Source organism: Saccopteryx leptura, unplaced genomic scaffold (assembly GCF_036850995.1).
Source record: "Saccopteryx leptura isolate mSacLep1 unplaced genomic scaffold, mSacLep1_pri_phased_curated manual_scaffold_80, whole genome shotgun sequence".
Taxonomy (NCBI): Eukaryota; Metazoa; Chordata; class Mammalia; order Chiroptera; family Emballonuridae; genus Saccopteryx; species Saccopteryx leptura.
Genome location: NW_027095762.1, coordinates 57,699 through 74,397, shown reverse-complemented (window position 1 = coordinate 74,397; position 16,699 = coordinate 57,699). Strand labels below are relative to the sequence as shown.

Here is a 16,699-nt window from a genome sequence, read left to right as displayed (position 1 = left end):
TTGTTTATATGAGTTTTTTCTCTTTTTTCCTTGGTAAGTCTTGCCAAGGGTTTGTCAATTTTGTTAATATTTTCAAAGAACCAGCTCCTTGTTCTATTAATTTTTTCTATAGTTTTTCTGTTCTCTATTTCATTTATTTCTTCTCTGATTTTTATTATCTCCTTTCTTCAGCTGATTTTGGGTTGTCTTTGTTCTTCTTTTTCAAATTCCTTAAGGTGTGAAGTTAAGTGGTTCACTTGGGCTCTCTCTTGTTTTTTCATATATGCCTGAAGTGATATGAACTTCCCTCTTATCACTGCTTTTGCTGCATCACATAGATTCTGATATGTCGTATTGTCATTTTCATTTGTCTGTATATATCTTTTGATCTCTGCACTTATTTCTTCATTGACCCATTCATTTTTTAAAAGTATGTTGTTTAGTTTCCACATTTTTGTGGAATTTTTTTCCTCTTTTTTTCCAGTTGAATTCTAGTTTCAAGGCTTTATGATCAGAAAATATGCTTGGAACAACTTCGATTTTTCTGAATTTGCTGATGTTGTTTTTGTGGCCCAACATATGGTCAATTCTTGAGAATGATCCATGTACATTGGAGAAAAATGTATACTGAGTCACTTTGGGATGAAATGTCCTGTAGATGTCTATCATATCCAGGTGCTCTAGTGTTTTGTTTAAGGCTGCTATATCTTTGTTCATTCTCTGTTTGGATGTCCGATCTAAAGCCGTCAGCGGTGTATTGAGGTCTCCAAGTATGATTGTATTTTTGTCAGTTTTTGTTTTAAGGTCAATAAATAGCTGTGTTATATATTTTGGTGCTCCTTGGTTTGGTGCATATATATTAAGAATTGTTATGTCTTCTTGATTCAGTGTCCCCTTAGCCATTATGAAATGCCCATTTTTGTCTCTGAGTACTTTTGCTGTCTTGTAGTCAGCATCATCAGATATGAGTATTGCTACGTCTGCTTTTTTGTGGATGTTATTTGCTTGGAGCATTGTTTTCCAGCCTTTCACTTTGAATTTGTTTTTATTCTTGTTACTTAGATGAGTTTCTTGTAGGCAACATACAGTTGGGTTTTCTTTTTTGATCCATTCGGCTACTCTGTGCCTTTTTATTGGTGAGTTTAATCCGTTTACATTTAGTGTAATTATTGACACTTGTGAGTTCCTTATTGCCATTTTATAGATTGCTTTCTGTTAGTTTTGCGTCTTGTTTGATCCTTCTCTTTCGTTTTTCTATCTTTTGTTTTTATTTGGTTGTGTTCCATACATCTTTCCTCTGTTGCTATCTTTTTTAAATCATGTGCTTCTGTGGTGTTTTTTTCAATGGTGGTTACCATTAAGTAATGAAAAGGGTTCCTACCCTGTTCATTGTAGTGCACTATTTTGTTAGTACTTTTACACTCCATTGCCCTTTGCTACTATTAATCTCCATCCTCTCCCCCCCTTTCTTTTTGTTGTCACACTTTAAAGTTGGTTTTATTGTGTTCTTCTTGGAGCTTTTACTTGTGGCTTTGTTTTTTTTTTTTTATTCTTTGTATCTGATTGGAGAACATCCTTTAGTATTTCCTGGAGTGGGGGTTTTCTGGTGATAAATTCTCTCATCTTTTCTGTATCTGTGAATGTTTTTATTTCTCCTTCATATTTAAAGGATAGCTTTGATGGGTATAGTATTCATGGCTGAAAGTTCCTCTCTTTCAAGACTTTAAATATTGGGGTCCACTCTCTTCTAGCTTGTAGAGTTTCTGTTGAGAAATCTGATGATAATCTAATGGGCCTTCCTTTATATGTTGTATTCTTCTTTTCCCTGGCTGCCTTGAGAATTTTTTTTTGCAGTTCGTTTGTGCCAATTTCATTATGATGTGCCTTGAAGTAGGTTTGTTGGGGTTAAGAAAACTTGGAGTTCTGTTTGCTTCTAGAATATGAGGTTTTAGTTCTTTCCACAGGCTTGGGAAGTTCTCATCTATTATTTGTTTGAGTATGTTCTCCATTCCATTTTCTTTCTCTTCTCCCTCTGATATACCTATTATTCTTATGTTATTCTTTTTGATGGAGTCAGATAATTCCTGTAGGGCTATCTCATTTTTTTTTAATTTTTGAATCTCTTTCTTCTTCTCTTTGTTGTGCCTCAAGTTGCTTGTCTTCTATTTCGCTAATCCTCTCTTCTATCTGGTCTTTTCTATTAGGTAAGCTTCTTACCTCTTTTTTCAGCTCGTGAATTGAGTTTTTCATCTCTGTTTGATTTGTTTTTATAGTTTCAATTTCCTTGGCGATATACTCTTTGTGTTCATCGAGTTGTTTTCTGAGCTCCCTAAATTGCCTTTCTGTGTTTTCTTGTATATCTCTGAGTATTTTTAGGATTTCTATTTTAAATTCTCTGTCGTTTAACTCCAAAGTTTCCAATATCTTAAATTTTTTCTCCATAGATTTTTCCTCATCTCTCTGTGTTACCTCTCTTTCTTTTGTATCCATGATATTCAATTTTCTCTTCTTTAATGGCATCTGAGGGTGGTTTTGTTAATAGTATTAATGAGATTTTATAAAGAATAAAAAGTTAAAAAAATAAAAATAAAAATTGAGGGTTTTTTTTTAAAATTAATCATTAAATAAAGAAAAATAAAATAAGATAAAAATTTGAGAAAAAAGGGAATTATTCCTTCCCCTCCTTTTTTCCTCTCCTCTCCTCTCCCCTCTTTCTTGAGAAAATCTTGTGATGAATTGTGAATTATATTGTACTAAATAGAACAAACAATACCTGTAGTGGAGGGCCTGAATTGGGGAAAAGTAATAAAGGGGTAAAGAAAAAGGAAAAAAAATAAATAAATAAAAGAAAAAAATATATATAAAAGGGGGTGGTATAGACCCACAAAAAGCAAATAAGGAAAAAAGTTGGGTCAAGAATAAAATGATTTGCTTTTAGGTGTTGGCTGACTCAGAGTTATGATGAGAGGAATAAGAGAGAAACAGGAAAAAGGGGTGGAAAATTAAAAAATTACTATTGTATTTAGTGGAACAAGAACTAGATAAAATGGAGAGCCAGGGATGGGAGCACTGCTATTGTGTTAAAAAGGTGAAGTAAAAACCCTCCAAAATGCCACAAACTTATGTTTGAGTCCCAGATAAGATAATTTGTTCATTATTGAGGTTTGAAGGAGAGAAGACGTAGAGGAGAAAGGAAGAGACTAATATACAGGAAGAAGAGAGGGAGAGAGAAAGAGAGAGAGAGAGAGAGAGAGAGAGAGAGAGAGAGAGAGAAAAGATGGAACCACTAAAAGAAAAAAAAGAAAAAGGAGGAGAGAGAGAGAGAGAGTTAGGGGTTTTGGATTGCAACCCTCATAGAGAGAAAGGAGGAGGAAAGAAAAGATAATGGGAGATGTAACACTTATGGGTAGTGTAGTTCAAAGAGAGGCGGGAGTAAGACTGAGAGAGAATTAAATGACCAAATTGGAATAGAAAAAAAAACCCCAAAAAATCAAGAATGAAGAAAAGAGACACATACGAACAAATATAATAAAGTGGGATAGGTTATAAAATCTGCAGATTATTCTTGATTTTGAGAGGTTATCATCTTGCTTTTTCTTTTCTGTCTCTCTTTCTGGTCGGTGACTTTGTACCCCGGGTTCTGCCTCTGTGGCACGCTCTGGAAGAGGTTTGCAGTTGATAATTCTCTATGGCAATGTCATGTATTGGGCTTCAGTGTCGTTGGCAGTCGAGGCTCATTAGTGTTTATAGGCTCCAACAGTGAGTGGGTCTCTCACTGTGAGAGTGTTCCTGGAGCCTCTCTCCTAGTCTTTCCTTCCACAATTAGCAGCCTGATAATCCAGCTATGGGGTTGCTGCTGCCTCTGCCTGGATAGTAAGAGGCTCAAAGGGTTGGCAACTCCCCACTCTATTCCCACTCAGCACAGGGCTCTGAGTAAGGCTCAGTCAGTCAGAGCTGCTAGCATAATCAGGCCGGGCTTCCACCCACTCAAAGACCTCTGGCTCTGCTCCTCTGTGGTATAACATGGGTGCCCAGTCCTGAGGCGTTCGGAGGAATCTCTTGCCCACTCTCTGTGCATGCCCACCAGGATGTCAGACCAGCTGCGTCACACTTCGAGTGAAATCCCTCCCCGCACGGAAAAGATCCAGCGTTGGAATTGGCTCTCGCTCTATCCCTGTGCGTGGCCCCCTCAGGGTGCTGGGTCGGCTCGGAGATTCCTCTCCTGGCCCACTCAGAGGCCTCTGACTCTGCTCCTCGGTGGGAAAACACGGGCGCTCACCCCTGAGGAGTTCGGAGGAATCTCCTGCCCACTCTCTGTGTGCGCTGACCAGGATATCAGGCTCAGGAGGGACGCCTCTCACTCCAAGAAAGCCCTCCTCCCGCACAGAAAAGTTTCACCTTTGGAGTTGGCTCCAGTTCCCTCCCTGTGCCCGGTCCCCTCAGGGTGCTGGGGCTCCTAGTAGATTCTGCTTTTTGCCCACACAGAGGCCTCTGACTCTGTTTCTCTGTGGGTTAACATGGGCGGCGCGCACCCCTGAAGTGTTCGTAGGAATCTCTCACCCACTATCCATGCACACCGACCAGGAGATGCGGAAAATGGCTGCCCCAGTTTTCTTTCTTTGTCTGGGTTTGGCGCACGTGTTAGCTTGAATTGCCCAGGATTTTCCGCGGCGTGGATCTCTGTGCCACAGCCTGGTTTGGCTGTTTGTACCGCGGACTGGATCTATTCACTCCCTATGCCCGCCTTAGTTTCTATATTCTCAGTTCTCAGTGAAAGCCATCCTGTTTGGGTTAGAGAGGAAGGCGGAGCATTTCTTACTCCCTATTTCCCCCGGGGTTTGACCATATTTCTAGCCAATCTTTCACTCGAACCTACCTTTGGGTGTATTGTGAAGCATCTGAAGGCTCCAAGGATAGGTTTTTCTGTTTCTGGTTGAAGAAATTGTTGAGTTTATGGGGAGATTTATCGGTATCGCTTCCTACCGCGCCATCACTCTGACGTCATCCCTGTGTTCCTTTTCAATATGTTTGAAGTGTATTACTCTGTTGTCACTTTGTGCCCATGGTAGCTTCAGGGGAGAACTTAAATACAATCACCTTCATGTTAACATGAAAATTCCAAGGAAGAGCTTGTTGACTCCTTATCTTATTTCTTGTGTTTAATAGGTTTTGGGGTTTCCCAATGAAAAGTAATCTGTCAGGTGTGTCACATGTTTTAAAATTAGCTGCATGTTATCCATGTCACTGTTAAGAATCTAAGATTCTGGCCTGACCTGTGGTGGCACAGTGCATAGAGTATTGTTTTGGAACACTGAGGTTGCTGGTTTAAAACTCTAGGGTTGCCAGGTCAAGACACATATGAGAGGCAACTACTCTGAGGTGATGCTTTCTACTTCTTCCCCTTTCTCTCTGTGTCTTCTCCCTTTTCCCTATAGTCAATCTATAATTTTTTTATAAAAACCTAAGAATCTGTTATTTAGGTTTCTGAAATGTCCTATATATGCAGTTGTTGGTCAAATAAGTTTGTAAATATGATATATATCTTTGCTCGCTTATAGTTTGCATTGGGTGTAGGAGACAGGCTGTAAACTGGCAAAGTCATTATATCCTAAGGCTTAGTTTTAAGACTAAGCTTTTTCCCACACCATTGACTGTTGCATGATGTGGGGTGGTGCACTCTTATGAGGAATCCCATTCATGCCTCAGATAAGTGATTTTGTATCAGAGACTTCCTTGTTTGTATATTGGATTAAAGGTTTTGATTTCTACACTATAAAATGGGGCAGAGGAGCTTATGCTGGAGGAGAGCAGAGAAAGGCCACATGGAAGAGAGGTGAAGCAGCCAAGATGGTGGAGTGCTGAAGGAGAAGCCAGTTTGTGCAGAGAGAAGGAGATGGGGAACAGAGGTGAATAAAGCTGATGAGGTAGAAACCTTTGATTCTAGGAAACTCAGATAAGTCAGTGGCTTTGTGAGTCTTGAATGGAAAGGAAAATGTTTCCCCACTCTGTGTATTTTTGCCCTCTGGGTACAAGCTAGTATTAAAGCTAATGGCCCACCAGTTCTTATCTCCATTATTTTATTACTACCATCTGTTCAAATCAAATGTGAACCTGTTCCCCATCTCCTTCTCTCTGCACAAACTGGCTTCTCCTTCAGCACTCCACCATCTTGGCTGCTTCTCTCCTCCACCTGGCCTTTCTCTGCTCTCCTCCAGCATGGGCTCTTCCTAGAATGTAATAACTCTTCCCTGGAACATGATCTCTCTTCCTTTTAAAACCTTTTGGTGCAAAAGCCCTCCCCCAACACATATTAACATAATCATGCCCATCCCAAACAAGAAGGGCAACTAATATTGTCACCTGGGTAATGGGCTTCCATGTAGGCACTGCCATCTTTAACATAGTGAGCATGATATATTTTATCTACCCAACATTGGCAAACTGTGGCTCGTGAGCCACATGCAGCTCTTTGGCCCCTTGAATGTGGCTCTTCCACAAAATGCCATGTGCGGGTGCAAAGGCCAGCTTAGGAGTACCTAATTAAGTTATGTTGGGCAGATAAAATATATTATGCTCACTTTGTTAAAGATGGCGCTGCCCATGAGGAGGCCTTCGCCCAGGTGATATTAATGCGTGTTGAGAATCCTTGTAGCCTGGGGATTGGTTTTGGGATTAAGCCTTTCCTACCCTTTTTGATGTGGGGTGGTACAATCCAATCATGCCTCAGAGAAGTAACTTTGTATTAGAGACTTCCCTATTTTGTATATTGGATTAGAGGTTGTGAAGCTACAATATAAAATGAGGGCAGAATGAGAGTTTGTGCTCTTTGGTTCCTGAGATTATCATTAGAAGAGGGAGCAGAGCAGAAAGCAGAAAGAGGCCATGTGGCCAGGAGAAGCAGCCAAGATGGTGGAGTGCTGAGTGAGATGCCAGTTTATGTAGTGTTTGTATCTGGGATAAGGAAGGAGATGGGGAACTGAGGAGAATAAGGCTGGTGAGCTAGAAACCTTTGATTCTAGGAAACTCGGATAAGTCAGTAGCTTTGTGAGCACTGAATGTGAGTGGGTTTTGGAGCCCAGTGTGTGTTTTTACTTGCCCGCCAGGTGCAAGCTAGGATTAAAGACTATGGTCCACCAGTTTGTGTCTCTGTTGTTTCTTTACGGACTGTCCAAATCCAATGGGAACCTGCAAGGGCTGGGCTTCTGTGATAGTTGCCCTGGCTGTGGCTTCTGGCTTTACAAGTTAATAACAATGTACCTACCTATATAGTTTAAATTTAAAAAATTTGGCTTTCATAATAAATTTCAATCATTGTACTGTTGATATTTGGCTCTGTTGACTAATAACTTGGCTGACCACTTCTCTAGAGCATGTATTATATGTTGAATATCTCTTGTCCATCTGATTATTTCACTTGATTATTAACCTAGCTGCTAGAACTTTCAAAGTATGAGGAAAATTTTAATTTCATCCCCACAGTGTCAATGAGCTGGCCTGTGACATGAATGGCTGGGGCATTAACTCCTGGAGAGTTTTTCAGCTGAGATTATGGGCATGTATTGGCTAAGGGTAAGCATTATTTCTGTTCCCTCTGTCAGTGACTTGGTTTATTTTTTGTGGGGTTTGGTAGAATGTGGTAGGATGCTAGTGATGTTTCTCTCTTCTACTCTAGTGAGGTGCCAAAGAATTGCAAAAATTAATAAATATTTTAGGAGAAAAAGTCAGTTTTCTTGCCCTGTCCTTCTTTAGAGGATAGAGGGAGAAAAATGCAGAAGCTTTCTGGCTTGCAAGAATCACTGGGTTATTTAGTTTAACTACAGAATAAAGGTTATCTGAAAAACTTTCTTTCCCTTTCAATAGGAGACAATGTTTGCATGCCCTACAATGATTTTAACTCTCCCATCCTTCCTAGAATCCTGAGAGTAATATATAGCTCTAGGCAAAGGAGGGGAGATAGACACTAACAGATTTGTGAATGTCTTTGATATGTAAAATGACATCACAATTGTGTTAACTTGAAAGTTTTAATGTTTATAGATCCTCTAAACCAGTGGTAGTCAACCTGGTCCCTACCGCCCACTAGAGGACATTCCAGCTTCATGGTGGGCAGCAGTGGAGCAACCAAACTATAAATAAAAATATAGATCTATCTATAGTAAGTTGTTTTATAAAGATTTATTCTGCCAAACTTAGCAAATGTTTGACATAAAGTACTTGGTAAGTAATTATTATTATATGCTTTAAATTGCTGTAGCTCTGCTTTATAAATTTTATAAAGTAAAGTTACTTCCCTACTTTATAAATCACCATTACTGTGGAACCAGTGGGCAGTTAGAAAATTTTACTACTAACAGAGATACAAAAGTGGGCGGTAGGTATAAAAATGTTGACTAACCCTGCTCTAGACAAATGTTATAAGCTTGTTAATGATTGTGTGATGCTCCCCTTTCATTTCCCCAATCTATATGTGGTGAAGGGTATATAATCAGCCTCAGAGCTATATTCAACACTGCACGATTTGGGTCAGCTATACCCTGTGTTAGTCATATGCAGCCGGCTTAATCAATAAATCTCCTCTTAAAAATTGTACTGTATCTTGCCTTGATGTCTCTACATGAACCTGCAGAATGCTATGTTATAATACTACATTTACATTGTTAATGAAATATTACATATATTTTAGCTTCCTGCTTGAACCTAGGGAGCTATGAGATTTCCTCTATGGAGTCCTGGCTGTGTTTGCATTGTGAGTATCAGGTTTATTTCCTTCATCTGTCATGCAGCAAATGGGGTCAGGTGTTTGGTTCCATGTCTGAAGTTCGGTTATAGAGTCTTGGTTACAAATCAGTCTGCCTCCAGGGTCTGTGGTCAAATCTGTATTCTGTTGTGCATCTGGGGTCTGAGTTCCCTTTGCATGTAGCCTTGTATCTGAGTTCCAGTGTGGGGCCCACAAGCAGCTCCCATTCTAGGGCATGACGTATGGACTCTGGTGTCCAAGGCGCTGTGTCAGTTTCTGGAATTGGTGTTTCCTAGTCTCAGTTGGGTCTGTAGACCAGTGTTTGGTGTTTTGTGCCAAGTCCCCTTTTTGGTTTGGGAATTGGTCCAGTGCTCAGTTTCAGTCGTCTAGAGTCCTTGGGGTCCTGATTCTGTCTAAGGTCTCTCTTTTCAGTAATGGTTATGTTAATGTTGGCAGGAAAGTCGATACTGATGGGAAAAGAGAGCAAAGTGAATTGGAGATTCTATTCTATAAAACAGAATATGTGTTCCAGGGAGAAACGTCAAGGTTCCGTTTAGTCTAATCTGATAGAAGGTTCCATTATTCATAGGCTTAATGGTACATTTGAGGAATCCATTTTGTCCTGAGGGAAGTCCATTGACCCCATAATCCCACTAGCTCAGGTTTGGAAGGAGTTTTCCCAATGTACTGCCAGTCAGGTGTTTTGGGGAAGCAAGAGGAAAATGGTTCTATTGTAGGAGAGGCACCATAGGAGTCAAAAGTGAAGAGGTGACACTGTGAGGTTCAGAATCAATATTGTTTATGGAAAGAAAAGGTAGTCCTTCCTAGGTGAAAAATAGAAACATGGTCCAAAGAGAGATCTGGGTCTTTTTCTGTCCTTTTTTCTGCTTTTTTGTTTAGAGAAATGCACTAGGCAAGTTGCAGATCTACCACACCTTTTCCATTGGATTTTAAAGTTTTTACATTGATTTGAGAGAGAGAGAGAGAGACAGAAGTATGAGCTCATTTCTTCACTTAGTTGTTCCATTTAGTTGTGAGCATCTTGGTTGCTTCTCTTAGGTGCTGAGACCTGGGATGGAACCCAGAACCTTGGCACACAGGGAGGACATTCCATGCACTGAGACATTCAGTCAGAACACCATAAGTTTATTTTTATTTATTTTTTTGCTATTTTTCAGTTGAAATAACTCTAGAATTTCAATTGCAATGTATGTTGCAGGCTATCTTCAATGGCATTTAAAAACTGTAAGTATAAGTGCTTCCTGTTTTATCTGTTAATACTGAATTCAAGGTTAACTTATGAGAGTAGGAAACATGGGTTATGTAATTTAAAATCTTTGAAGTTTGTTGTCATTTGCTTTATAGTGCAATATGGTCCCTTTTAAATGTGTTCTTAGTGTGTGCCTCTGCTGTTAGGTCAGGTGCATCTTGGGAAGAACACCTTGGTGGCAGTCAGGAGGTACAGGGATGGGTACCATGCATTATCTGTCAGTGGTCAATCCACTTACTTGCTTATGTTAAGTTTGTTTTTTATCTCTGCCCTGATTTTATTTTTATTGTGGGAATCTATTTGTTCAAAAGAGGTATTTACTATCCCTAAATGAGAGAGTTGGATGAAAGCCATAGTTATGCCCTGTTGGGTAGCTCAGTGAGGTGGAGCATCATTCTGATACACCAAGCATGCAGGTTCTATCCTCAGGGGACATCCAAGAGTTAAACAGTGAATGCATGAGAAGATTGGCACTGTCATATTGTAGTAAGGTACCAAAAAGCTGCTAAATTAATATTGATATTTTAGGAGGAAAGGTCAAGCTTTTCTGTCCTGTCCTTCCTGTGGGGAGGAAAGGGAGAAAAATGTAGAAGTTTCTGGCTTGCAAGGACATGAGTCATTTAGTTTTAACTATAGAGTAAAGGTTGTCTGAGGAACTTCTTTTCTTTTACAATAAGAGACAGAATTTACATACCATCCTACATTGATTTTGACTCTTTCTCCATTCCTGGAATCCTGAGAGTAACATACCTCAAGGCAAAGGAGGGGAAATAAACACTGAAAGATTTGTAAATGTCTTTGATTGTGTTACCTTAAAAGTTTTAATGTTTCTATGGATTCCCTAAACAAATGTTATAAGCTTGTGCTATGATGTCATGCTTTCCCAACCTGTATGTGATCAAGGGTATATAATCAGCCCCTGAGATGTATTTGGTGTACACAATTTGGGTCTGCCATGCCCCATATTATTCATAGGCAGCTGGCATATTTAATAAAGCTTCTTTAATAAAACCCTTCAAAATTCATCTGCACTTGGTGTTTATGGTGTCTCCGTAAACCCACAGAAGTCAGGTATGGGTACTTTACAACTATATTTGAAATTAGGAATTCTAATAGGTGTGGGTACCATGTTATTGTAGTCTGAATTTGTCATTTTCTAATGTTATATATCAGGTAGAGCTTATTTTTGCAAGGTTAGGTACTTGCTTTTATTAACATAAGTAACATAAAACTGATAGATGTGTGAATTTACGAGGAATTCCAAACTGCCCTCTTGATGTTCCGCTTATCTGTCAGATGTAACCTGTACTGGACTATTGCCCCTGAGACAGAGGAAATTCCAAGAACCTGGCAAGCCACCCCAAGGAGAAGCATTCTGGAAATACCAGGACTTTCAATTCAACACCTACTTGCTCAAAATTCTTCCTTGCCCTATAAATTTACCCCTAATCTGTAACTGGTGCCCTTCTCCCCAAAGAAGTGCCTAGCAGGTGTTGACCGAGGATGCACCGACAGAATTCTAGACTCAGGGTAAAACAAAGAAAAGTTTATTACACTCGCGAGCAGGCCCAAGGCAAGGAGATGGCCAAGAGCCAAGAGCAACTTCAGCAAGCAAGTTTTATACTTAATTTCAGGGAGGGGAGTTGTAACGGTTCTCAGGGTGATTGATTGCCTCAGATGCTTGTGGCCTTACCTTTTCGATAAGCCCCTAATCAAACACCAGATGCCTGCGGCTTCTTCAAGGAACCTGGGCAAACATCTAGGGGTCAGGTGGGCCAGTTATTGTTTTACAAGCCAAGATGAGTTAAGCAAAGATCAGACGGAAAAGATCAGACAGAATCCACTGTTACATTCCCCCCTTTCTTTGTTGCATATCTCTAATCCTAGAGATCTGAGTTCTGTTCTAACTTCTCATAATGTTGTCTCATAATCATGAGTTTTACTGGTCCTATTTGCCCCTGCAGGAAGGTGGTGAGTCTATTCAGGACACATGGTCCAATGGTGATAACTAGCAATAGCACTATAAGGGGTCCTGCTAAGGTGGAGATGAGGGTAGTCAACCAGGGTGATTTGGCATACCACCCTTCAAACCATCCCTGCTGATTTTGTAGTCTTTTTTCCCTAGCCTTTAGCCTTTCTTTTAGCTTATTCATGGAGTCCCTAACTATTCCAGTGTGGTCGGCATAAAAACAGCATTCTTCTTTTAAAGCAGCACATAAACCACCCTCTCTTAAAAGTAACAAGTCTAAGCCTCGTCGGTTTTGCAACACGACCTCAGAGAGGGAGGACAGTGACTTTTCTAAAGCTTTTATTGACTGTTCTATGGCCCTTAAATCCTGGGTAATAGACTCTAGCGAGGCCATTTGTCTGGGTCCTTCAACTAGGGCAGCAGCTCCTGTTCCCACTCCTGCCAATACCCCGGCTTCCAGCAGTACTGCTAGGGTGAGTGTGACAGGCTCTTTTCTATACCTGGTCCGCCCTTTAACCACTTTTTCAAAGTCTTCATTTCCATGATATATAAGGCGGGGGAAAATTCTAACCATTACACAAAAATCTTGAGAGTTGTTAAAGGCCTGAGTGGACACAGAGGGAGTCAGGCCCATTCTGCATGCCCACCGAGTTCCTTTCTTAGGGATCAAATAGGAACTGTTAGGGGAAATTGAAATAGTCTGCAGGCATCGGGCCTTGTCTGAGGCAGACGGGGTCCCCAGGCATATCCCCTGTCCAGTCACTTCTGGGAGGGTAAGCATGTGACGCCTGTCCCAATTACACTGGGAAGGGCTTTTGTTCTCATAGTAGCTCCCATTGACTGTGACCCCTTCCTTTAAAACCTCCTTTTATTAGATCTAATAATCGCTGCCCCGTGGTTGGACCTGACGGGGTTTGTGACAGGGGTGTACTACTGGCACTGGCTGGGCTGCTAGCTGTATCTCTCGGGGATGGAGTAGCTTGCACCGGGGCTGAAAGGGGCTTGCTAGGCCTTGGGGCCCCTTGGTCAGCCAGTACTTTGTTAGGTCCTAATGGGCTGCCTCTAGCGGTGCCTATCTGGAATTTAATTTTAAACGTTAATCCAGCATCAGATTCTGACACATACATTCTTAAGCCCCACTGCCTGCCCTTTAGCCATGTATTATCTTGCCATTTTCCATAGTGGGTAAATGTAATATTCCGTGTGTTACAGGTGAAATTGGTACATAGTCCTTCACCAACCCAAACTCCCAATCGCCTATGGCCTATTCCCGGTCTTTGACTAGGAATTCCTCTTCCTAGACACTGGGAGTTTTTAGTCCCTGCTTCTTTTTGAGTTACTCCTGCAACCCTGATCCAGTCCCAGGAGGATGTGGGCTTCCAGTGAGTCATCCCCATAGTCTCACAACCCCAAGCCTTACAGGAGAAGACTTCCAGTCCCCCGCATCTCCAAGCTGTGTCCCTATCACGACCGTCCCGGGGACAGACATAAAAGTCAGTCGTCCTGAGAGTCGAGCGGATTTCTGGGTGAGAGCACCCAAAGCCTACAGTCCCTATACCACTAGTTGGACATTCACATTTCCCGGACTCACAAGGAGGAGGGTTACCCGGGTCTGTGGTTGGGATATCCCAAGTTTCTAGCCCCGCCGCGAGCTGACAAAAGTCTGGATACAGGGACGGCCACCAAGTCCAGGGGGGATGGTCATTAGAAGTCACTTTTCATACTATATTACTGGTCCCCGATATCACCTGCCATGTCTGCTGGGTTGGTTGGTGGGGATTTGTTGCAGCGGCGGACATGCAGCTTAAGGGGATTATCTGTTTTCTCACTGTGCACTGGTCATCAGGAGCAGGAGCAGGCTTGAGGTGTGAAATATGGATCCAAGCTGCGATGCCATCGACCCTTACAGCAGTGGGTGTGATGAGGAGGACTTGGTAGGGTCCTTTCCAGTGGGGTTTGAGGGTCTGGTGTTGGTGTCTCCGGACGTAGACGAAGTCCCCAACTTGGTAGTGATGTGGGGTCCCGTCTCCTGCCGGCTGGTAAAGGTCAGACAACTGCTTCCATAGGCAATGTTGTACTCTGGTCAGGGCCTGTAACCTAATGGACAAAGGGGTATTTTGGATATTTAAGTCAGAGGGGGATAAATCCCGAATAGGCGGAGGGGTTCTAAAAAGTATTTCAAAGGGGGTTAGGTTAGTTTTAGCAGAAGGGGTATTCCGAGCCCGGAAAAGAGCATATGGTAGGAGCATTACCCAATTTCTATGGCCAGTATCTATGACTAATTTAGTTAAGGTCTCTTTAATTGTTCTATTCATTCTCTCTACTTGTCCTGAACTTTGGGGTCTATAAGCACAATGTAGTTTCCAATTAATCCCCAATATTTTGGCTACCCCCTGGCTTACCTGGGCCACAAATGCCAGTCTGTTATCAGGCCCTATTACCTTTGGAAGGCCAAATCTAGGAAAGATTTCTTCCATAATTTTCTTAATTACTACCGCCGCCGTCTCATGTTTGGTAGGGAAGGCTTCTACCTATCCTGAAAAGGTGTCTATAAAAACTAAGAGATACCTTAGTCCATACTTGGCAGGTTTTACCTCAGTGAAGTCTACTTCCCAATATTGGCCTGGTCTGGTGCCTCAGAGACGGGTTCCACTGGTTCCTTTTGTTGGGTAGGCATTTACCATTTGGCAGGCTTTACAAGCTTTGACTATTTCCTTTGCTATTTGCCTCTTCTCGGGGGTGGTCAATATTTTATCATCTTGAAGCAGTTGTAACAGTTTGTCAGTCCCAAGGTGGGTAAGATGGTGGGCCATCTGCAGGAACTTCCGAACATCCTCAGGTTCCTCTAAGTGGGTCAGGGTGGGGGATGGCTCTGCTTCTATAGTGAGGATGTGGGAGGCAGTCCTCATGGCTACCACTCGAGCCTCTTCATTTGCCTTCCTATTGCCTTTGGCTACTGGGTCTTGCCCTTTCTGGTGCCCAGGGCAATGGACAATGGCTAGCTCCCGTGGGAGCATGATAGCATCTAAGAGGGCTAGGATTTCTTGTTTGTGCTTAATGTCTTTACCTGCTGATGTAAGGAGGCCCCTTTCTTTTTAGATTGCCCCATGCACATGTGCAGTAACAAATGTGTACCTGCTGTCCGTGTAGACGGTGGCCCGTTTACCACTAGCTAGTTCCAAAGCCTTTGTTAGAGCTATTAGGTCTGCCTTTTGAGCTGAGGTTCCTGGGGCAAGTCTCTCTGACCAGATTACTTTTTCCTTGTCAACCACCGCAGCCCCAGCTCGGCGTTCTTTTTCATACAGAAAAGTGCTTCCATCAGTATACCAAATTAAGTCAGATTGTGGCAGTGGTGTGTCCCAGAAGTCTTTCCGGATCCCAGCTTCCTCTGCTAGGATATCCCTGCACTGATGGTGGACAGTTCCCCCCTCCTCCCTGGGTAGCAGGGTGGCTGGGTTCAAAACAGTTGGAGAGCCAAAGGTGATCCTGTCTTTATCTAACAGGAGGCTTTGGTAATGAGTAATGCAGGCATTAGTTAGCCAGTGGTCTGGAGGTTGTCTTATTCTGCTTTCCAGGGCATGGGTGGTGACAACAGTCAATTTCTGGACCAGAGTCAGTTTGTCAGCATCTTTGACTAGGAGGGCCACAGTGGCAATCACCCGTAGGCACCCCGGCCACCCTTTTGCAACTGCATCTAACCTCTTAGAAAGATACGCAGTGACGTCACGGAAATGGTGCCGTGAGCAGTGCTTCCGACAGATCTCCCCAAAATCTCAACAAATTTATCAACTAGATACAAAAAAATATATCCTCGGAGCATCCCGGAGTTCCACACACACACACAGAAAGCGAAAGGAATGTTGCCAAGGAGGGAATATGCCTGTGCCAAAACAGGCTACAAAGTGTGGAAAGCCTGGGTTGAGTGGTCCAACTGAATGGAAGGCGCTGAACAGTCACCTTGACAACAATTGACTCCCAGCCCCACCTGATTACGCTGGAGGCTCTGACTGCCAGAGCCTTACCCAGAGCCTTGCGCTGAGTGAGGATAGAGTGGGGATTTCCCAGCTCTTTGAGCCTCTTACTCCCCAGACAGAAGCAGTGGCAGCCTCATAGCTGGATCACCAGGCTGCTAATTCAGGAAAGGGAGACTAGGGGAGAGAATTCAGGAAAGCAAACACTCTCATTGTTGGACTCTGCAAACGCCAACAAGCCTTGACTACCAGCGAGACTAAAGTCAATTATATGACATTGCCATAGATTCCCATCAACTGCAAATCCCTACCTAAGTGTGACACAGGGGCAGAACCTGGGGTTCAGAGTCATCGACCAGGAAGAGGGAGAGAAAAGGAAAAGGAAGAAGTTAACCTCTCAAAATCAAGAAAAATCCACAGAATTTATAACTTGTTCCACTAATTCTTTGTTGTTGTTGTTTCTTTCTTCTTTCTTCTTGCTTTTAATATCATTTGTATTTCCTCCACCTCGGTCCTTTTATTCTCTGCCCATCTTATGCTACCCTTTTCTTGAACTACACTACCCATGAGTGTTACATTTTATTTCTTTTCTTCATCCTTACTATCCTTTAGGGTTACACTCCAAAACCCTTACCTCTCACTCTCTCCCCTTTTTTTTTCTTTTTGTTTGTTTTTTGTTTTATTCCCTTTCCTTTTTTTCTTCCTTCATTTCTCTCTTTTTCTTATTTTTTTCTTTATATTCATTTCTTCTTTTCTCCTTTTACTTTTTCTCC

The 16,699-nt window shown here is 42.1% G+C and overlaps 1 protein-coding gene across 1 annotated transcript in view; it reads right to left on the bottom strand.

Annotated features, from left to right (window-relative positions):
• Positions 1-13,784: 13,784 nt before the first annotated feature.
• Positions 13,785-16,699, bottom strand: part of LOC136387107 (uncharacterized) — a gene marked incomplete at both ends in the record, with an annotated part of 33,262 nt that continues 30,347 nt past the window's right edge. Inside the window, 3 exon segments of the mRNA XM_066358176.1 lie at positions 13,785-13,984; positions 14,397-14,438; positions 14,441-15,672. Coding sequence (XP_066214273.1) covers positions 13,785-13,984; positions 14,397-14,438; positions 14,441-15,672 — 1,474 coding nt within the window.